The sequence below is a fragment of the Oryctolagus cuniculus genome, chromosome 2 (genome assembly GCF_051225735.1).
Source record: "Oryctolagus cuniculus isolate XC-2025 breed Fujian yellow rabbit chromosome 2, ASM5122573v1, whole genome shotgun sequence".
Classification (NCBI taxonomy): Eukaryota; Metazoa; Chordata; class Mammalia; order Lagomorpha; family Leporidae; genus Oryctolagus; species Oryctolagus cuniculus.
Window position 1 is genome coordinate 116,372,597 of NC_142868.1, and position 21,794 is coordinate 116,394,390.

Genomic DNA, 21,794 nt, shown 5'->3' on the forward strand with positions numbered 1-21,794 from the left:
TGAGGTAAAACGGTCTTTATTTGCATAAAACATGAGCATGTATGTAAAAAGTTATAAGGAATCTACAAAAATAAGCTACAAGAATGAATAAGTAAGTTTAGCAATTGCAGGATACGAAGTCAACATAAAGACAAGTGTATTTCTATACACTAGCAATGAAGAATTAAAATTTGGAATTTAAAATATATTTGTAATAGCATTAAAATTGGGATACGTAGGGATAAATTTAACAAAATATTTACAAGGCCTGTAAATATTAAACATTGAAAGCTGAAAAACATTGCTATGAGAAATGAAGAGATTTAAGTAATTGAATAGAGAACTATATGCTGTTCATGGATTCTGAAGATTCCATATTGTTAAGATATCAATTCTCCCCAAATATTCAGAGTCAATGTATCCCAATCAAAATCTCATGAGGCATTTTTGTAGAAATTGACAAGGTGATTCTAAAATTTATATGGAAAGACAGAGAACTCAGAATAACTAAAACAATTGGCATTGGTGCTATGGAGGTAAGCATAGCTGCCTTCCAGAATAACTAAAATAATTCTGCAAACTAGGAACCAAATTGGAAGACCTACACTTACTGATTTCAACACTTAATTTACAGCTACATTAATCGAGACTGTGTGGTACTGGCATAAGGACAGACATATTGATCAATGAAATAGACTAGAGTATTGAAATAGGCCCACACAGGTTTGGGCAACTGAGTTTTAACAATGGTACCAAGTTATTTAATGGGAGGAAAGGATAATTTTTCAACAAGTGCTAGAATACCTTGATATCTAAGGGGTAAGGGGAATCCCAATCCTTACCTGACAAGGTACACAAAAATTAACTCACAGTGCACCATTGACATAAGCATGACAGTGAAAACCATAAAACTTCTAGAGGAAATCTTTGTGACATTTGGACAAGCAAAGATTTCTTAGGACATAAACCACTAAAAACTTGATACATTGGACTTTATCAAAATCAAATACTTATGCTTTATAATTAGGAGAATGAAAAAGCAAGCCCAGAATCAGAGAAAATATTTGCCAGATATTTACCTAACAAAAGGTGTGGACCCAGAATACAAAATTTAAATTACAAAATTTTGTTAAATTTTAAAATGGGCAAAATATTTCAAAACACAAGTCACAAAAGACATACAAATGTTCAAATGTTCAGTAAGCACATGAAGAGATGCTAACATGATGTGTTAACAAGGAAGTGCAAATTAAAACCACAAAGAGCTACCACTATACACTTTGAGAATGGCTACACTGAGGACTGGCAATACCAAGTACAGGCATACCTCAGGCATGGTGTGGGCTGGGTTCCAGACCACTGCAATAAAGTGAATATGGCAATAATGCAAGCTTCCCAGTGCATATAAACGTGATGTTTACACTATACCACTTCCTGGTCTGTTAAGTGTACAATATAGTATTATGTCTAAAACACAATGTATATACCTTAACTGAAAAACACTTTATTGCTAAATCATGCTGAAGATCATCTGGGCTGAGGGAAAAATGGTGCCCCTAGACAAGCTTGAGACAAAGTTGCCCCAAACCTTCCATCGGTTATATCTGCAAAGCACACTAAAACGAGGTGTGCCTGTACTGGCAAGAATCTAAAATAACCAGAGTTCTCATACACGGCTGCTGCTGCTGCTGGGAATACAAAATGGTTCAACTACTTTGGACAACAGCAATGTCGTAAAAGGTTCAACAAACACTTACACAATCTAGCAATTCCTCTTCTAGGTGTTTACTCCAAAGACGCCTATGGGAATATTTACAGCAGCCCAAACTGGAAACAACAGGAATATACATTCAAGGGATGCACAAATGTCAGTGTATCCATTCAACAGAATACTAAGCAATAAAAAGGAACAAATTTCTGAAACACACAATAACATGGAAGAATTGCAAAAGCATTATTTCAAGAGAAAGGAGCCAGATATAACATACATCCTACATGATTTCATTCACATGGAATTCAAAGCAAAGGTAAAACTACAGTGAGAGGCCAATCAATGGTGCTTGGGAAAGGCACTGGCTACGCAGGGGCCCAGGGACCTGTTCGGAGTGATGGCAACAGAATGCCTCACAGCATGCCTGTGTCGGTGAACCTCTGCCCAGTGTGCTGCCTTGACTAACTGTCCGCTCTGCAGCACGGGCAGGGGGACCCAAGGGGAGTCCAGCTGACTTCCTGAGCTGAGGACCAGGAGCTGGAAAGTCATGGGAAGCTGTGAGAAGCTGTTGCCTCTGCGGGTCTGTAGCCAGGTGCTGAGGCTGGGACCCTTGTTGTCATTAGGGCCATGGACAGGAAGAAGCCCTGGAAGCAGAGCAAAAGACAGTGAGAACAAGCTAGGACCCACCAGTTACCTCTGTGTTTGCCTATCCCATCTGACCACAAAGTTTCAAAGTAATGCTTCCCTCTGCCTCCCAAATCTCATACAAGACTTGTATTATATGGAAGGGAATTCTGGGTAATATGCAGCTTGACCAAGTTGACAACAGAACAATGTGCCACACGCACACAGAATTTAAGGAATCATCTTTCATTACCAATATTTATTTAGGGGAGTGAGTTTTCTTGGTGCTACATCAATAAAAATGAAAAATTAGAAAATATCTAGTGATTTACACTTTATTTTTTAGCCTAGATACAAGTAATATTCAACGAATATTATTTAAAAGAAATATCAGTCCTGTCTATCTCATTATATCTAATGAATTATATTATTATAATTTTATATATAATTATATAATTAACATATTATTTTATATTAATTTAAAAGAACTATCAGTCCTGTCTATCTCATTATATCTAATGAATTATATTATTATAATTTTTATATATAATTATATAATTAATATATTATATATTAATTTAAAAGAACTATCAGTACTGTCTATCTCATTATGTCTAATGAATTATTATATTATTACTATGTCCATTATATCTAAGAAATTTTTATCCTTACTATTTATTGACATTTGATACATGCATGTTACTGTTCTAATGTACACTAATAATGGAAAGGAAAACACAGTCCAGAAAAAATACTGAAAGAAAATAATGGGCCAGCGCCGTGGCTCACTTGGCTAATCCTCCGCCTGCGGCGCCAGTACCCCGGGTTCTAGTCCCAGTTGGGGCGCCGGTTCTGTCCCAGTTGCTCCTCTTCCAGTCCAGCTCTCTGCTGTGGCACGGGAAGGCATAGAGGATGGCCCAAGTGCTTGGGCCCTGCACCCACATGGGAGACCAGGAGGAAGTGCCTGGCTCCTGGCTTTGGATTGGCGCAGCACACCGGCTGTAGCAGCCATTTGTGGGGTGAACCAATGGAAGGAAGACCTTTCTGTCTCTTTCTCTCTCTTACTGTCTAAATCTGCCTGTCAAAAACAAACAAACAAACAAAAAAACTAATGAACACAGAAATTTTAAAAAGTTTTAAATTTCTATTTTGTGTATATCAGTGTATAACAGAAGAGGAAAAGAGCTTATACTGTAAACATATTTCATTAGTTTAAAGTTTTGTGGGGATATAGACAAGTAAGGGAAAAATATAAAATTTCCTACTTTTTTATGATTTCTTTTGGTGACCAGCACTGTGACACAGGTTAAGCCTCTGCCTGCAGTGCTGGCATCCCACATGGGCACCAGTTTGAGTTTCAGCTGCTCCACTTCCCATCCAGCTCCCTGCCAATGTGCCTGGGAAAGCAGTAGGGCAAGTACTAGGGCCCCTGCACCCACATGGGAGACCAGGAAGAAGCTCCTAGCTCCTGGTTTTGGCCTGGTCCAGCCCCTGTCATTACAGCCATTTAGGGGAGTGAACCAGTGGATGAAAGCTCTCTCTCTCAGTCTCTCTGCCTTTCAAGTAAATAAAGCTTTAAAAAAAAAAAGAGTAAACAGAATTTTCAGCATTGTTCTAGGGATACACTGGTGAACTAAGTTTGTGATAATGGATTTGAAAGGATGTCATGCTAGAAGGCACTGTTAGGACCCGAAAAAATGAAGTGATAGAATGGCGCGAGAACCGAGGTTTTAAATTGAAGGCGATCTCACAGGAATGCGCAGAAACAGAATACTATTCTTTCAAAAACAAAATCTTAGCTGTGAAAGGAAGGAGGAAGAATCAGTGCTTCCCCACATAGCCTTCTTTTGACAGACAAATGAGAGGGGCTCAGCGGGAGTTCCCGGGACTTTGTTTTGAAAAACAAAGTAAAGCGCCACTAGACAACTAGACTGCCCACTTTTCTCTCTCCCTCTTTTTAAGATTTATTTATTTATTTGAAAATCAGAGTTAGAGTTAGAGTTAGAGAGAGAGAAAGAGAGAGAGAGGTCTTCCATCCAATGGTTCACTCCCCAATTGGCCACAATGGCTGGAGTTGCACCGATCTGAAGCCAGGAGCTTCTTCCAGGTCTCCTATGGGGGCACAGGGGCCCAAGGACTTGGGCCATCATCCTCCACTGCTATCCCATGCCATAGCAGAGAGCTGGATTGGAAGTGGAGTAGCCAGGTCTCGAACAGGCGCCCATATGGGATGCCGGTGCTTCTGGCCAGGGCATTAACCCACTGCGCCACAGCGCCGCCCCCCCCCCCATTTTTTTTTTTTTTTTAAGATTTTTATTTATTTATTTGAGAGGTAGAGTTACAGATAGTGAGGAAACAGAGAGAGAGGTCTTCCATCTGCTGGTTCACTCCCCACATGGCTGCAATGGCCAGAGCTGGGCTGATCCGAAGCCAGGAACCGGAAGCTTCTTCCAGGTCTCCCACGTGGATGCAGGGGTTCAAGGATTTGGGGCATCCTCTGCTGCTTTCCCAGGCCACAGCAGAGAGCCACATCAGATGTGGTGCAACTGGGACTAGAACCAGCGCCCATATGGGATACCAGCACTACAGGCAAAGGATTAACCCATGAGCCAGAGGGCCTGGCCCCCGCACACTTTTCTCTTCTTAATTCCCTTTTCACATGGAACCCAGGCTGAGTTCTGTAGGCAGGTTCTGATTTCCAAGTTGCCACCACAGTATTTTCTCTCCGCCTCGACTGGACACCTTGCCTCAGCAGGCCTCAGTCGGCCCTGGAACTCCAGCGACTGCCCAAGCCGCTGTGTAGGAGGCTTTGTCAGAGAAGACAACTTTGTCTTCCCAGAGAACAAACCCTCCACTTTGCTCTATGAGGCGGATAGCAACCCCAAACCATGGGTGGGCACGGGCTTGCGCAAGCCTCAATAGCTCTTTTAAATCCAGGGAAGAGGACGGGCAGGGAAGGTACCTCCCCACCAGGCACCACCTCACCAACTTAAAAGAAAGCCTGGCTCAACAAAGCTGTCAGATACTACTGTCACATTTCTCCTCACCTGCTAGACACCAAAACCAACCTCTAATATCCAGGGCAAGAAAGACCTAAATTTCAGCACTCAGCAAAACAACATTTTTTTCTCTCTTTGGAGAAATATCTACTTTTATTAAGAACATCTACACTTGCACAAACCTATAGGTACCATAAAATCCCCAAATACCTTGAAACAAGCACAGTCCCTTTCATACCAAGAAACCCTTTTTTACCGTATTTTTTTGTTTGTTTGTCAATATAATACTTAAATTACAACTGTTAAAAAAAAAAAAAAACACAGGGAAACAATGTATTGCCAGGTTTTCGTTTTGGAAACCCAGCAATTGTGTTTCAACGTGGCTGGATACAGAAGAGTAACTCAACACCCTTGGAAACCACTGGGCCAGTCTGCGCATGTGTGATTCCAGGCAAGTTTTAAGAAACTTGTTTACAGTCCTACGCTGTCACCTTGGGTCAGCAGGCGAGGGGCAGCCACGATCCTCCTCCTGCCTGCCACAGGGCTCTTCCGCATTTTCAAACTGCGCCAGGCCACCTGCCCACGTGGCCGGCTGGCTGTGCCGTGTCCTGCGCCCTCAGGATGTGTCCGGTGCCCTCTCTGGCCGCGGGGTTCCAAGCGCCAGAGATGAGTGCTCAGAACCCCGATCCTCATCCTGCGGAACCACTTCGGCGCCGGGGATATTCCGGGCGGGGAGGCAGAGCCAGGTCTGGATGCCAATCCCCGCCAGGCCTGAGTGGGGTCCTCGGAGACGTCACCACCGCCCCCACCCCAGCCCGGGATGCTCCCAGCGCCCTGCAAGCGCCACCCCTACCTGGCCTCTCACTAGAAATTGGGGAGACGGACCCCGCCCCTCAGAACTGAACACCCAGCAAGATTCTAACAGGCACCTGGTCGCGCCCCTCCGAGGGGCGGGGTCGGGGCGGTCCGAAATGGCGGCGGCGGCGGCGGCAGGGTCCCGAGGGTCACTCTCCCAGGCGCCCTTGACTGGCTCTCGCCGCGGCGCCACCTACCTTGCTGGTGGGCGGCCTCAGCGCGCGGCGCGAAGGGGTGGGAGCGCGAGGTGACGAGCACTTGGAAGCGCCAATAAGCACTCGGAAGCACAGGCCGCGTCCAATCAGTGCCCGAGCAGCGGAGACCAAGAGTAGGTTGCGAGCTAGCGGCGCGTGTGGCGGACACGGAACGCCGAGGACCTTGCCTACTGCCCGGCTAGGGCCTCCCGCCTCGCCGCTTCCCGCGCGTCCTGCACCACGGCCCCAGATGTCCCCTGGGCGACGCTGAGGAGCCAGAGGGCTCCTCATGCAGCAGTCGCAGGGCCATCACCTGCAGCGGCTGCCACGGGCCACTCTGTCTCCCGAGGGGACTCTTCCTCCAGCGGTGGCTGCAGAGAGATGAGAGGCGGCTCCTGGCCGCGGGACCGTGAGACGCGCCCGGGGCCCGCTAGCTAGGGGGACTCGGCGGACGGCTGCCTGTGCACGCCCGTGCTCCTGGCTCGCGGCGGACAGCGGGGCCGGCGACATGTTCCCGCGGAGGCCGCCGGCCTCCCTGGCGGCCTGGCTGGCGGGCGCGCGGGGCGGGGGCCTGCTGGGCCTGCTGGCCAATCAGTGCCGCTTCGTGACGGGCTTGCGCGTGCGGCGCGCGCAGCAGATCGCGCAGCTCTACGGCCGCCTCTACTCGGACAGCTCGCGCTGCGTCCTCCTCGGACGCCTGTGGCGCCGGCTGCGCGGCCGCCCCGGCCATGCCTCTGCCTTGATGGCGGCGCTCGCCGGTGTCTTCGTGTGGGACGAGGAGAGGATCCAGGAGGAGGAGTTGCAGAGGTGGGCCCGCCGGCGTGGTCGCTGGTGCCTGGGCGGTGGGGTTGGGGGTCGGCTGGGGCAGGGAGTTGGAACTTGTGAACCCTGGAGGCTGCCCGGTGGTCAGCGCCGCCCGATGCCCTGTGGTCCTTTAAGTGGCGTGCTGTAGGTTAAACCTGACTTAGCAAACCGGGTTGTTTATTGTTTTGTCGGGGTAGAAATACGAACTGGAAGCGTGGGTGAGGGTAGGAGGGAGACCACAGTGGGGAGCGTGACACTTCCACGGAACGAGATTGCAATTCGCTATGGGAGACAGCGAGGCCATTGTCCACATGATCTTTAACACGCCTGGAAAGGCGCGGATCCACAACAGATTTTCATCCCGATCTGCGGTGTAGGTCTGCAGTTTTGGAATGACTGCACTCCAGATGGGAGGCAGGCCTTGTGAGAGACGCCCGCAGAGCGCTCTGTCACTCTGCCGGTGTGACAGAATTAAGAGGCTGCGAAGGATTTTGCCCTGCTTGCACAGATCAGTAGCCCAGACCTTTTAAACTGTTAAGAATTAGGTCAGGTTTGTGCTGTTGTACCTGGAACTTTGGGGGACACTGTGTTGTTAAGATTCTGAACTTGCTCTTGAAAAGCCCAGTATCGTTGATTGCATTTGGTAGCTAATCTCGTGGGGAATTTTTTTTTTCTTTAGCCCCTGTTTTAAAATGCATTTTCTTTTTAACAGGCATCCTTAAATGGTGACTCCCTTCCACACAAACACTCCACTCTAATCTACAACTGTGATTTTAGGAATGAGGGACAGCCTCCTCCCCCAGATAGATCTCAAATGAGTGGGTCTGTTCTAGGTATTTCTTTAACAGGGAGACAACCTGTTAGTCCACATTTTTTGTTAGGTTAAAAATGGAAATACCTCAATAAAATTTATACCGTGGCCATGTGGGAAGTGCAGCAGCCAGATGCCAGCTGTACAACCTTATGAATTGTGGGTAAATACAAGTCTATCCTGAGAACTGGGACTACCTCACCTGGCAAGAAAGGCGACTTGTAGAGGCAGTTTAAAATCATAACCACAAGCACCCTCACTCATTAAAAAGGCAAGATATTAAAGATGATAGTTACTCTGCCTAGTTTTTGTTAGCATTCTTTGCTACTTGCCCATTTGTTCTAATCAAATATTCCCAGATGTGAGAAATAAAATAATGGAAAGCTTTTTTTTTTTTTTTTTTAAAGATTTATTTGTCTGAAAGCTAGAGTGACAGAGAAAGAGGTTTTTCCATCTGCTGGTTCATTCCTCAAATGACTGCAATGGCTGGGGCTGGCCCAGACCGAAGCCAGGAGCCAGAAGCTCTCATCCAGGTCTCCAGTATGGGTGGCAAGGGCCCAAGTACTTGGACCATCTTTCTCTGCCTTCCCAAGCACATTAGCAGGGAGCTGAATTGGAAGCAGAGCAGCCCATACTTGAACCAGTGCTGTGATGTGGGATGCCAGCATCGCTGTAAGCGGTGGGCTTACACAAAGCTGACCCTGGAAAGAAAACTTTTTTTTTTTTTAACATTTATTTATTTATTTGGGGGCTGGTGCTGTGGCATAGCGGGTAAAGCCGCCACGTGTGGTGCTGGCATCCCATATGGGCACCAGTTCAAGTCCCGGCTGCTCCACTTCCAATCTAGCTCTCTGCTATGGCCTGGGAAAGCAGTGGAAGATGGCCTGAGTCCTTGGGCCCCTGCATGCACATGGGAGACCTGGAAGACTCTCCAGGCTCCTGGCTTCAGATCAACCCAGCTCTGGCTGTTGCAGCCATTTGGGGAGTGAACCAGAGGATGGAAGACCTCTCTCTCTCTGTGCCTCTGCCTCTCTGTGCCTCTGCCTTTCAGATAAACAAATGAATCCTAATTTAAAAAAAGATTTATTTATTTGAAAGAGTTACAGAGAGAGGAGAGACATCTTCCACCCACTGGTTCATTCCCCAAATAGCTGCAAGGGCCAGGGCTGGGCCAAACTGAAGCTGGGAGTTTCATCCATGTCTCTCACGTGGGTGGCAGGGGCCCAGACGCTTGGGCCATCTTCTGCTGCTTTTTCCAGGACATTAGCAGGGAGTTGGATCAGAGTGGAGCAGCTGAGACATGAACTGGCGCCTGTATGGGATGTTGGTGTCGCAGGCAGAGGCTTAACCTGCCAAGCCACACGCTGGCCCCAGTACTCTTGGTTCTAAACCAATTAAAGAACCATTGTTCTGGGTTAAGCAGTTTTGGAATTTCCAGAGTTTAGATGAAGGTCAGTGAGAACACTGACAGCTGCCTCTTGACCTTCCTCAGGTTGTTAGAGTCAAGGCCTTCATTTGACACTGCTGTCCAGTTCATATACTTAAAATTTGATCAAATTGTCCATCTGGAAGGGTCTTAACACATCTGTCACCTTGATAGGCAAGTCAGCCCTGAGGGATCTTCAAAAAGTTCATGGAAAATGTGTTTACAAAAAACTGTATGGATTTGAGAACTTTTTTGCACTGAAATAAGCTCATTTTCTAAATTCCATTTTCCATGAACATTTCAAAGCCTCCTTATAGATCTTGGTTGTACTATAGTTCCTTAGGACTTTGATAGCTTGTCATGTTTACATTTTATTGGGTAAAACATTCTGAGCACAGATTAAGTTTTTGCTTGGTGTTTAAGTATTCTGTTTGCTTAAACACTACTGAGGTGGACACTTTAGAACATTACTAAATTTTATTTTATGAGATGATTTGGAGTAGCTTTGAGAATGGAGCACAGTTAGATGTATGTCTCAGGTCAAATGCATTTCTGTCATTCTTGATGGAAGAAGAACATGATTGTCACATGGCCCCTAAATCACAGCCTTTGGCTTATCTCTGCTGTTTCTGTACCCACTTGTCCTGGTGTCCTGGTTAGACAAGGGATGGAGTGTTCAGGGTGTCTTCTTGAATGTATGCCTTAAAGTGGCTTGAGATTTTCTTATGTAAATAACACTCCAATAGAGTTTCCATTCAGAATGAAAAACAGTAACCTGGCTTTTTTGTAAGAACATCTCTACCAAATAGGATCTTACAGATCATGCAACAGCAAGAAAATCCAAGAGAAGTAGTTATCTGTACAAAGTGATTTTGACCTGCTGCTGAGGCCAGATGTAGAAACCAGATCTGTTAATACTTGCTCTAGTATTCTTACCAGTTGGCTTCAATTAAACAGTCGAACAAAATAGCTTCAATACTATTTTTGGTGCTTGTTGGCATTCTGTGAGCCCAAGGCAAATCTTATGGAAAAATACAGCCGTACAATTTGATTGCTTTGGAACAGTTAAAAAAAAAATTATAGGAACAAAAAGAGGAAGGATGTTAAGAAATAAAGGCTGGGAGAAAATGTTCCATTAACCTCTTCTTTTTTTTTTTTTTTTTTTAAAGTTACAGTTCATTGCTCTAGAAATTGGAGTATGTGCCAATAAAGTTTCATAAGGAAAGCTGGCTTTTTTCCCATTTCTGTCTTCCAGGGTATTATTGCCGCGAACTAGTTGGTGTTTCTAGGTGTGTTCTCTCTCAGTAGCACATGAGAATCCCTGACTGTGACATCAGTTTGAAATTTGGGGGAGGGATGCTGGGAAGTGAGGCATTTGTCTTACTGAAATTCCTGCTTGTGGGAATGGCTTTATTTGAGTCATTTTGGAGCCTTGTAGCAAGCCCTGTGCTGAGGGGCAGGACCCCTAGATGTGCTGAACACTATCCTTTGTTGGGTGCCTCCAGTTTCCATAGCTTTCACTCCAACCTGTCTCAAATATTGTAATGATTTTCCTTTCAAAGAGAGGGAAGCACTGACTGTCTTTGCTTCATCCTTTTGCTAATCTGCTCATTTCATTACTATTTTGGGAATAATCTCTTTTGTCCTTCATTCCTCTCCTTGTTAGCTAAGTCTCTTAGTTGTGAAGGTTTAGTCACCCATGCCACCCAAACAAGATTTGGCACAGCAGGCTAAAGGGTGTATAGTGAGAGGCTCTGTTTGTCTCCACATAGATGATAATGAGTCACCATGTTCCTGTATACTAAGCATGTCTATCATGTTAGCGTTTAGAAGTTGAGACCTTTCAAGGACGCTTAAACTTTGGGACAGAATAGCAGTATTAATCATTTACATTTTTGTGATGCAGTCTTGCTCCAGCATTTGTACTGTGCTGTTCAAGGAGTGAATGTCATGCCTTCACAAATGATTATCCATCCCTCTTCAGGGACTTAGCCTCATAATTTTAAATCAAAGCCACCTAGTGATCTTTAATTATATAGGAGAGCCTGATATAGGAGTAGGTCGGAAGCTCTGTGTCACCTTGGGTCTTAGAAGTTTGTCAATGATAGTCATTAATTTTCTTAAAACCTTACTGACTATGTAATTTCTTGTATGAGCCGTGATATTTTAAAAAATATTTATTTATTTATTTGAAAGAGTTACACGGAGAGAGAAGGAGAGGCAGAGAGAGAGAGGTCTTCCATCTGCTGGTTCACTCCCCAATGGGCCGCAATGGCCAGAGCTGGACCGATCCGAAGCCAGGAGCCAGGAGCTTCTTCCGGGTCTCCCACGTGGGGGCAGAGGCCCAAGGACTTGGGCCATCTTCCACTGCTTTCCCAGCTATAGCAGGGAGCTGGATCGGAAGTGGAGCAGCCGGGACTCAAACTGGCGCCCATATGGGATGCTGGCACTGCAGGCGGCGGCTTTACCCGCTACGCCACACCACCGGCCCCACCCTGATATTTTAATAAGATATTCCACCAGTGGAAATATTTTTGCCTGTCTTTTTTTTTTCTTTTCTTTTTTTTTTTTTTATTTTTTTATTTTTATTTTTTTTTTTGACAGGCAGAGTGGACAGTGAGAGAGAGAGACAGAGAGAAAGGTCTTCCTTTGCCGTTGGTTCACCCTCCAATGGCCGCCGCGGCCGGCGCGCTGCGGCCGGCGCACCGCGCTGATCCGATGGCAGGAGCCAGGAGCCAGGTGCTTTTCCTGGTCTCCCATGGGGTGCAGGGCCCAAGCACCTGGGCCATCCTCCACTGCACTCCCTGGCCACAGCAGAGGGCTGGCCTGGAAGAGGGGCAACCGGGACAGAATCCGGCGCCCCGACCGGGACTAGAACCCGGTGTGCTGGCGCCGCTAGGCGGAGGATTAGCCTAGTGAGCCGCGGCGCCGGCCTTGCCTGTCTTTATAATGTGATAAGAATGACACTGAGGAGTGCTGCTTACTTACTATGCAAGGATGCTCTGCTCACCCTAAAAAATGCCATAATTGATGCCACGTGATGACTGAATTGTTCTCTGGACACATCTAGCTGTCGTTTTGCTTTTGCTTTCTTTTCTTCAAGATTTTATTGTGTACTCAAAGGTTCCATCACTATTTCTGTACTTAACCAGTTTGCAATGCCAACTGTGAATTTGTTTTGCAACTTTTAATTTAAGACTCTTTTAAAGGGTGAAACAATTTTCTTTTTCTTATTTGTTTTTAAAGATTTATTTATTTGAAAGTCAGAGTTACACAGAGAGAGGAGAGGCAGAGAGAGAGAGGTAGGTCTTCCATCCAATGGTTCACTCCCCACTTGGCCGCAATGGCCGGAGCTGTGCCAATCTGAGGCCAGGAGGCAAGAGCTTCTTTGGGCCTCCCATGTGGGTACAGGGGCCCAGGGACTTGGAGCATCTTCTACTGCTTTCCCAGGCCATAACAGAGAGCTGGATCAGAAGTGGAGCAGCCGGATCTCGAACCAGCACCCATATGGGATGCCGGCGCTTCAGGCCAGGGCATTAACCCGCTGTGCCACAGTGCCGGCCTCTCTCTTTCTCTCTCTCTCTCTCTCTCTCTCTCTCTCTTTTTAAAGATTTATTTATTTGAGAGGCAGAAAGAGAGCGAGAGAGAGAGAAAGAATCTTCAGCCACTGGTGTACTCCCCAAATGACCGCAAAGGCCAGAGCTGGGCCAGTCTGGAGCCAGGAGCTTCTTCAGGGTCTCCCATGTGGATGCAGGGGCCCACGCAATTGGGCCATTATCTACTGCTTTCCCAGGCCATGGCAGAAAGCTGGATCGGAAGTGGAGCCACTAGGTCTCGTACCATTGCCCATTTGGGATGATGGCGTCTTTGCCCCCTACACCACAGTGTTGCCTCCTCCACTTTTAATTTAAAGATTTGCTTATTTTTTTTGAAAGGCAGAGTTAGAGAGTGGAAGAGACAGAGGTCTTCCATCCACTGGCTCACTCTCCAAATGGCCACAACAGCTGGGCCAGGTCAAAGCCAGGAGCTTTTTCCAGGTCTCTCACGTGGGAACAGTGCCCTAAGCACTTGGGCCACCTTCTGCTCTTTGCCAGGCCTTCAGCAGGGAGCTGGATGGGAAGTGCAGCAGCCAGGACTGCCGGTGTTGCAGGTGGCAGCTTAACCTGCTGTGCCACAACACTACCTCTAAAAGACTGAAAGAAATTAAAGAAGACATAGGCGAGGGCATTGTAGCTCAGTGTTAACCCATAGCTTAGAATGCCTGCATCCCTTAGCAGAATGCCAGCTGGAGTCCTACCTACTCTGGTTCTGATCCAACTTCCTGCAGTGGACCAGGGAAACAGCAGGTGACACCTCAAATACGCGAGTGCCTGCCACCCATATGAGAGACCCTGTGGAGTTTCTGGTTCCTGGCTTCAGCCTAGCTCAACCCCAGGTGTTAAAACCATTTGGGGGGGGGGGGGCGGCGCTTTGGTGTAGCAAGTAAAGCCACCACCTGCAGTGCTGGCATCCCATATCTGTGCCGGTTTGAGTCCCAGCTGCTGCACTTCCTTTCTAGCTCTCTGCTATGGCCTGGGAAAGCAGTGGAAGATGGCCCAAGTCTTTGGACCTCTACACCTGCATGGAAGACCTGGAAGAAGCTCCTGGCTCCTGGCTTTGGATTGGCGCAGCTCCAGCCATTGCAGCCAGTTGGGGAGTGAACCAGCGGATGGAAGACCTCTCTCTCTTTCTCTGTGTAACTCTGCCTTTCAAATAAATAAATAAATCTTAAAAAAAAAAAAAAATTTGGGGAGTGACCCAGCAGTCAGTAGATCTCTCTTTGTCACTCTGCCTTTCAAATCAATAAATAAATCTTTTTTTTTACTATAAATGAATCTTTAAAAAAATAAAGAAGACTTAAACAAGTGGGAAGACATATGGTGTCCATGGATGGAACACTATTTTTTAAAGATTTATTTATTTAATTGAAAGAATTACAAAGGAAACCCAGAAACAGAGAAAGAGATCTTCCATCTGCTGGTTCATTGCCCAAATTGGCTATAATGACCGGGGCTATGCCACGCTGAAACCAGGAGCCAGCAGCTTCTTCTGGGTCTCCCACATGGGTATAGGGGCCCACATACTTGGGCCATCTTCTGCTGCTTTCCCAAGTGCATTAGCAGGGAGTGGGATTGGAAGTGGAACTGCCAGGACTCAAACCAGCACCCATATGGGATGTTGGATGATGCAGGCGGAGGCTTAAGCTTCTATGCCACAGCACCGGCCCCATATTGGAACACTTAATATTGTTAACTCATTTTATCTGCAAAATTCATTGCGATTCTTATCAAAATCCTAGCAGGTTATTTTGCAGAAGAAAACAAATTCTAATACTCAGAGATGAGACTCAGAATAATCCAAACAGTCTTGATTGGAAAATACCAAAATTGGAGGACTCACCATTCTTTTTTTTAAAAAGGTTTATTCATTTATTCAAAGGCAGAACGATAGAGAGATAGAGAGAGAGAGAGAGAGAGAGCGAGAGAGAGAGAGCGAGCTTCAGTCTACTGGTGTACTCCCCAAGTGGTTGTAACAGTCAGGTCTGGGCCAGGCTGAAAGCAGGACCAGGAACTCCATCCTGGACTCCCACATGAGTGACAGGGGCCCAAGTACTTGGGCCATATTCTTCTGCCTTCCCAGGCACATTAGTTGTAAGATGGATCAGAAGCAGAGCAACCAGGACTTGAACACACTCTCCGTACAGTGACTTAACCTTGCTGTGTACCACATCCCATGAAGACTCACCTTTCTTGATTAAAAGCTTATTGCAGGGGCAGGCGTTTGGCCGTTAAGACATTGCTTGGGGCATCCATATCCTGTGTTGGAGTGGCTGGGTTTGAGTCCTGGTTTTGCTGATTCCAGCTTCCTACTCATGTGCACCCTAGGAATCAGCCAGTGATGGCTTAAGTAGTTGGGTCGTTACTACTCATGTGGGGGACCTGGATTGACTTCCTAGCTCCTGGCTTCAGCATGGCCTAGCCTGAACTGTTGGGGGCATTTCAGGAGTAAACTAGTGGAAGATCTGTCACTGCCTTCCACTCCCTTCCTTCTTCCCCTCTCCCCCTACTCCGCCTTACAAATAAATAATATAAATAATTAAACACTATGAGAGTCTGCTTTGTGGTGCAGTGGGTTAAATTGCTGCTTGTAATGCTGGCACTTGAGTCCTGGCTCCTCTATTTCCAATCCAACTTCCTACTAGGAAGACAGCAGAAGGTAGGTTAGGTACCTGGGCCCCTGCCTCCCATGTGGGAGACCAGGATGGAGTTTCTGGCTTCTGGCATTGGCCTAACCCAGACATGGTTGTTGAGAACATTTGGGGAGTAAACCAGAAGGTAGAAGATCTCTGTATCTCTGCCTTTCAAATAAATCTGTACAAAAATATTACAGGGGCTGGTGCCGGGTCATAGAAGGTTAAGCCTCTGCCTACAGTGTCAGCGCTGGGTTAAGTCCTCACTGTTGCACTTCTGATCTGGTTCCCTGGTGATGCACCTAGGAAGGCAGTGGAAAATGGTCAAGTAGTTGGGCCCTGCAACCACATGGGAGACCCAGAAGAAGCTCCTGGCTCCTAGCTGCAGCCTGGCCCAGCCCTGACCGTTGTGGCTGTTTGGGGAGTGAACCAGCAGGTGGGAGATTCTCTCTCTCTCTCTCTCTCTCTCTCTCTCTCTCTCTCTTTATTTTTCCCCTATCTCTCCCCTCTCTGTATTTCTGCCTTTCCAAAAAAAAAAAAAAAAAAAAAAAAAAATTACAAAGCTACAATAAGGAGGATGTTATGGTACTGGCATAAGGATGGACATACAGATTCTTGGCATGAAATTGACAATCCAGAAATAAACTCTTAGATTTATTTTTTTTAAAGATTTATTTTAGTTATTTGAAAGAGTTACAGAGAGAGTTAGAGCCAGAGAGAGAGAGAGAGGGAGGGAGAAAGGGAGGAAGGGAGTCTTCCATCCACTGGTTCACTCCCCAAATGACCACAACGGCTAGAGCTAAGTGTATCCGAAGCCAGGAGCCAGGAGTTTCTTCCAGGTCTCCCACGCAGGTGTGGGGGCCCAAGGACTTGGGCCATCTTCCATTGCTTTCCCAGGCCATAGCAGAGAGCTGAATTGGAAGAGGAGCATCTGGGACTAGAACTGGTGCCCCTTTGGGATGCTGGTGCCACAGGTGGAGGCTTAGCCTACTAATCCCCATTTTATAGATTTATAAATAGAAACTAGAGGCCGGTGCTGTGACTTCATGGGTAAAGCTGCTGCCTGTGATACCTACATTCCATGTGGGCACTGGTTCAAGATCTGGCCTCTACTTCCAATCCAGCTGTCTGCTTATGTGCCTGGGAAAGCAGCAGAAGATGGCCCAAGTACCTGGGCCCCCGCAACCACGTGGGAGACTTGGAGGAAGCTCCTGACTCTTGATTTTGACCTGACCCAGCCCTGGCCATTGTGGCCATTTGGGGAGTGAACCAGTGGATGGAAGACCTCTCTCACTCTCTGTCTAACTCTCTCTGTGTAACTCTTTACTTTAAAATAAGTAAGTCTTTAAAAAAATGAAACTAGTTAAGGAATTTAAGATTCTAGTTAAAGATTATTAGACTAGTATTTAAATTCCAGAAACTCAGTTTTTATTCACTACACTGAGTATAATTTTTTTCTTTTTTTTTTTTTTTTATTTTTTGACAGGCAGAGTGGACAGTGAGAGAGAGAGACAGAGAGAAAGGTCTTCCTTTGCCGTTGGTTCACCCTCCAATGGCCGCCGCGGCCGGCGCGCTGCGGCCGGCGCACCGCACTGATCCGATGGCAGGAGCCAGGTGCTTCTCCCGGTCTCCCATGGGGTGCAGGGCCCAAGCACTTGTGCCATCCTCCACTGCACTCCCTGGCCACAACAGAGAGCTGGCCTGGAAGAGGGGCAACCGGGACAGAATCCGGTGCCCCGACCGGGACTAGAACCCGGTGTGCCGGCGCCGCTAGGCGGAGGATTAGCCTAGTAAGCCGTGGCGCTGGCCAATTTTTTTCTTTTTTAAGATTTATTTATTTGAAAAACAGCAGAGAGGTCTCCCATCTGCTGGTTCATTCCCCAGATGGCTGCAATGGCTGGAGCTGGGCCAATACAAAACCAGGAGCCAGGAGATTCTTCTGTGTCTCCCCTATGGGTGCAGAGGCCCAGGGACTTGGGCCATCTTCCACTGTTTTCCCAAGCAGAGAGCTGGATCTGAAGAGAAGCAGCCAGGACATAAACTGGCACCCATATGGGATGCCAGTGCCACAGTCAGAGGCTTAGCCTACTATGCCACAACACCAGCCTCATAAATACATCTTTAAAAAAAATGGTATTGATTTATTTGAAAGGCAAAGAGAGATTTCTTATCTGCTAGTTCACTTCCCAAAAGCTTGCAGCAGCTGTAGCTGCATTAGGCTGAAGCCAGAAGCCTGGAACTCAATCTGGATCTTTAACGTGGGTGTCAGGGACCCAGCCACATGAGCCCAGGGGTCACATCAGCAGGAAACTGGAATTAGAGCCATAGCCAGGCATTCAGCCTGGACCCTCAGAAGTAGAATACAGGGTGTCCCAAGTGTTGTCCTTGCCACTGTGCCAAGCCTGCCCCTGCCCTGCCCCTGCCTTTAAAAATTTTATTTGTGAATACTATTTTAAACCTATTCCAATTGTTATACAGCTGTTTGTATGGATGCTTCATTTCACTGGGTTGATAGCTCTGTGCACCGTGTCTGTTTTTCTCTCAGGTCCATTAATGAGATGAAACGGTTGGAGGAAATGTCAAATGTATTTCAGAGTTCTGCAGTCGAGCGCCACCCTCCGGAATCGAAATCCCAAACAAGCGGAAATGAAGATTCGAAAGACAAAGAAGAGCAACCCTGGGAGATGGTGATGGATAAGAAACATTTTAAGCTGTGGCGCCGCCCAATTGCAGGCACGCACCTTTACCAGTACCGAGGTGAGCCTGGCGTGACTGCCTTTCAAGTGTGTTCCACGGTGGCCCCGGCTCATAGGACATCTGTTGCTCATACTTCTGGCTTCTCTAAACTGTTCTCTTTGTTGTTTCTCTTTCCCCAGAAGACAGACGTCACTGTGTCTTCCTTGCTATTGATAATCTCTTAATCTCTTATTTTGCTGCCTCACTATAACCTGCAGTTTCTGAACCTGCCTGTAGGATCTGTCAGTCCTGAGAGCTGAACTGCAGTGAGGTGACAGGAATAGGTGGTCACAGGAGCGTGGCCAGCGTCCCTTCTTCTTTCTTGTCGTTCTAGTTTTCGGAACATACACAGATGTGACGCCCCGGCAATTCTTCAATGTTCAGGTGAGTTAATTTTTCTCTCCAAATTTGAACCTCCTGGCAAGCCGGTTACCGCTGTCATGTGAATAATTTCTCTGATTCAGGTGACGTTGACTTCAAGACGTCCTCTGTCTCCCAACCTATCTTCTTGCATCATGTACCTTCTGGGTAACCACATTTCATTATCTTTTCCATGGAATGAGACTAATTCTAGCCCCTTCATAGGACTGTTGGGAAGGTCAGACAGAGGAGTATATTTTAACATTTTACTAATGTTTATTGAAAACAAATTTTAATGCAAGAGAGTAACACGGAGACAGCTGTCATGTGCTGTTTCACTCATGTGGCCGTAAGAGGTAAAGCTGAAGCCAGGGACCAGAAACTCAGTCTTCCACATGGGTGGCAGGGACCCAACTATCCAAACCATCATTTGCTGTCCCCTCCTCCCGATCTGCCTGGGCAGGAGGCTGAAATTGGGAGCTAAACATCAAACTTAGGTACTCTGATGTGGGACACGAGTGTGTTACCCAGCCTCTAAGGACTAGACCAAATGCCTGCCCCTTCACTGCATGAGGTATTACTGGTTTTTTCCTGAACAGTTTGAGGGTAAGTTAATACATCATAGTCTTTTATTCCTAAATCCCTCAGTTTATATTACCTGAAACTAGACATAGTCTCTTAATGGTAACATTATCAAAGTTGTTTAATTGAACATTGATACATTACTTGTGTGAAATCTTTTCTTTGTATTCCAGTTTTATCCATTGGCCCAGTAGTATCTTTTATAGCATTTTCCTCTGGTAACAGATACCAATCTGGGTTATATTATTGGTCACATCTTTTTAACCGCTTTTGATCTGGAACATTTCCCTAGTGAAGGTATTTATTTAATAAAGATGAAAAGTGTCTGTTCAAAACTGCCTTCATCTTTGGAATAATGAGAAATGTTTAAAACAAAAGTGAAAAAGGGAAGTGGACACAGAGTTCTACAAAAATTTTTTTTTACTAGAGTTTTCATTTGTTTTTTCAGACTTTCAGTAACTAGTAAAAATAGTTGATTGTAACACCTGGTGGTAATATGCAAGTGTGCTTTCCCCTAAGCACTGAATTTCATCAGTTTGTATTGAATTTTTGTTGGTTTAGATGTTGGTCTTAATTTGAAGTCCCTCAGTTGCTAGTGATGCCAGAAACTTCAAAGAAAAATACACTACTTGGATTTTTTTATGTGAGGTGTCTGTTTAATACTTTTTAGAATTTTCTCACCCTTATGTTTGTATCACTATATAACTGTATTTTCCCCAGACGTGTCTATTACAATATTTTTTCTTACATACTTCTTTGGCTTGCCTTTTCTTTTTTAAGAATGACTTTGAATGTAGTGATACTAACCAATATGAAGGGACTTGAGAAGAATAACCAGATGTCAACAGCCCTGTTTTTCTCACTTTGGCACTGTTAGGTCAGATCACTTTGTTTGCGATCTTGATCTTGTCTTTTTCCTTTGCGCAGCTGGACACGGAGTACAGAAAAAAGTGGGATGCCCTGGTGATCAAGCTGGAGGTGATCGAGAGGGACGTGGTTAGTGGCTCTGAGGTTCTTCACTGGGTCACCCATTTTCCTGTGAGTGCTTTCACTTCTAGATTTACTTCTGTCAGGTCCTGTGATGCAGAACCCTAATCCTGCCTCTCTGTTTCTTTAGTATCCAATGTACTCACGGGATTACGTTTATGTTCGGCGGTACAGCGTAGATGAGGAAAACAACGTGATGGTGTTGGTGTCACGGTATGTGTGGCTACCTGTGGCTCTGGCCGAATTCCTCAGCCGTGCCCTTCTCCCTTATGTGTCTGTCAGTTTGCATGTTCTCAGGCCCTGGTGAGTCCCCCTAGGCTTCCGAGTGGCCAGCACCCATCTGTCCAGCCTTTGAAGATGAGGGGCTCTGTCTGAATTTTGAAGAGAGGTGAACTTTTCAACAGGAACAATTGTTAAATAGTTTCCACTGGTTCCTTAATGTTGGTAATTTTAAAAAGAAGTGTTGTCTTTGACACAAAGCCTAATGAACTATATGTTGCCAATACCAGAGGAACTCACTTCACTTTTAGAAGTTTGTGTGCGTTCATCTCTGTGACTCCTCTGTTCCGAGTACCTTTATAGTTGGAGCCAGCTCTTCAGGACTCTCTCTTCTCTGTTTCGTATCCAGATATCACTAAGAGTTTGCTTCCCCTTTCCCCCATCAGTGCTGTGGAGCACCCTAGTGTGCCAGAGTCTCCGGAATTTGTCAGGGTCAGATCGTACGAATCCCAGATGGTTATCCGTCCCCACAAGTCATTTGATGAGGTGAGTTTTACTTCATCTAAGAGATAATGTGCTCTTAGCTTTACAGTTATCTCAAGGAGTGCCTTTTACTGCAACTGGGGGGAGGGTACGGTGTTAAAAGAGAGAGGTTCTCAAACTTGGTGTGTCAGAATCAAGTGGAACTTGTTAGAATATATTGCTGGGCCCTAACCTGTTTTTGATTCAGCAGGTCTAGGATGTGGCTTAGAAATTTGCTTTTAAAACAATCCTCAGGGGGCCAGTGCTCTCATGTAGTAGGTTAAACCACCCACCTGCAGTGCTGGCATCCTGCATGAGGTCTGGTTTGCATCCTGGCTGCTCCATTTCTGATCCAGTTCCCTGCTGATGTGCCTGAGAAAGTAGTGGAGAATGGCCCAAGTCCCTGAGCCCCTGCCACCCACCTGGGAGACCCAGAAAAAGCTCCTGCCTCTTGGCTTCGGCCTGGCCCAGCCCCAATCATTTGGCCATTTGGAGAGTGAACCAGTGGATGAAGATTTCTCTCTCTCTCTCTCCCCCCCCCCCCCCTTCCTTCCTTCCTTCCTTCTCGGTAACTCTGACTTTCAAATAAATAAATCAATCCTAAAAAAAAATTTCTAGGGAGAGGCTAATGCTGCTAGTTTGGGGACCCTATTTTAGAAACCCCTGCTTTGGAGATAATATCTGGAGGATCCCCAAGGACAAAGAAGTGATGATCCATTGGGTCCCTTTTATCTGAAAGAATAGTTATTGGAAGAT

The 21,794-nt window shown here is 46.2% G+C and overlaps 1 protein-coding gene and 1 long non-coding RNA gene across 2 annotated transcripts in view; one reads left to right on the top strand and one right to left on the bottom strand.

The window, feature by feature from the left end:
* Nucleotides 1–6,492, bottom strand: LOC108176105 (uncharacterized). Its single transcript, XR_001792781.4, has 2 exons — nucleotides 6,243–6,492; nucleotides 1–2,334 (listed from the first exon to the last, which is right to left on the bottom strand). It is a non-coding gene; the product is annotated as an uncharacterized LOC108176105 (long non-coding RNA).
* Nucleotides 6,492–21,794, top strand: part of STARD7 (StAR related lipid transfer domain containing 7) — a 23,591-nt gene continuing 8,288 nt past the window's right edge. Inside the window, exons 1-6 of the mRNA XM_002709561.6 lie at nucleotides 6,492–7,169; nucleotides 18,178–18,389; nucleotides 18,703–18,752; nucleotides 20,238–20,348; nucleotides 20,428–20,510; nucleotides 20,963–21,062. Of these exons, the coding sequence (XP_002709607.4) occupies nucleotides 6,871–7,169; nucleotides 18,178–18,389; nucleotides 18,703–18,752; nucleotides 20,238–20,348; nucleotides 20,428–20,510; nucleotides 20,963–21,062 (855 nt within the window). The 5' untranslated portion in view covers nucleotides 6,492–6,870. The remainder of the gene's footprint in view (nucleotides 7,170–18,177; nucleotides 18,390–18,702; nucleotides 18,753–20,237; nucleotides 20,349–20,427; nucleotides 20,511–20,962; nucleotides 21,063–21,794) is intronic.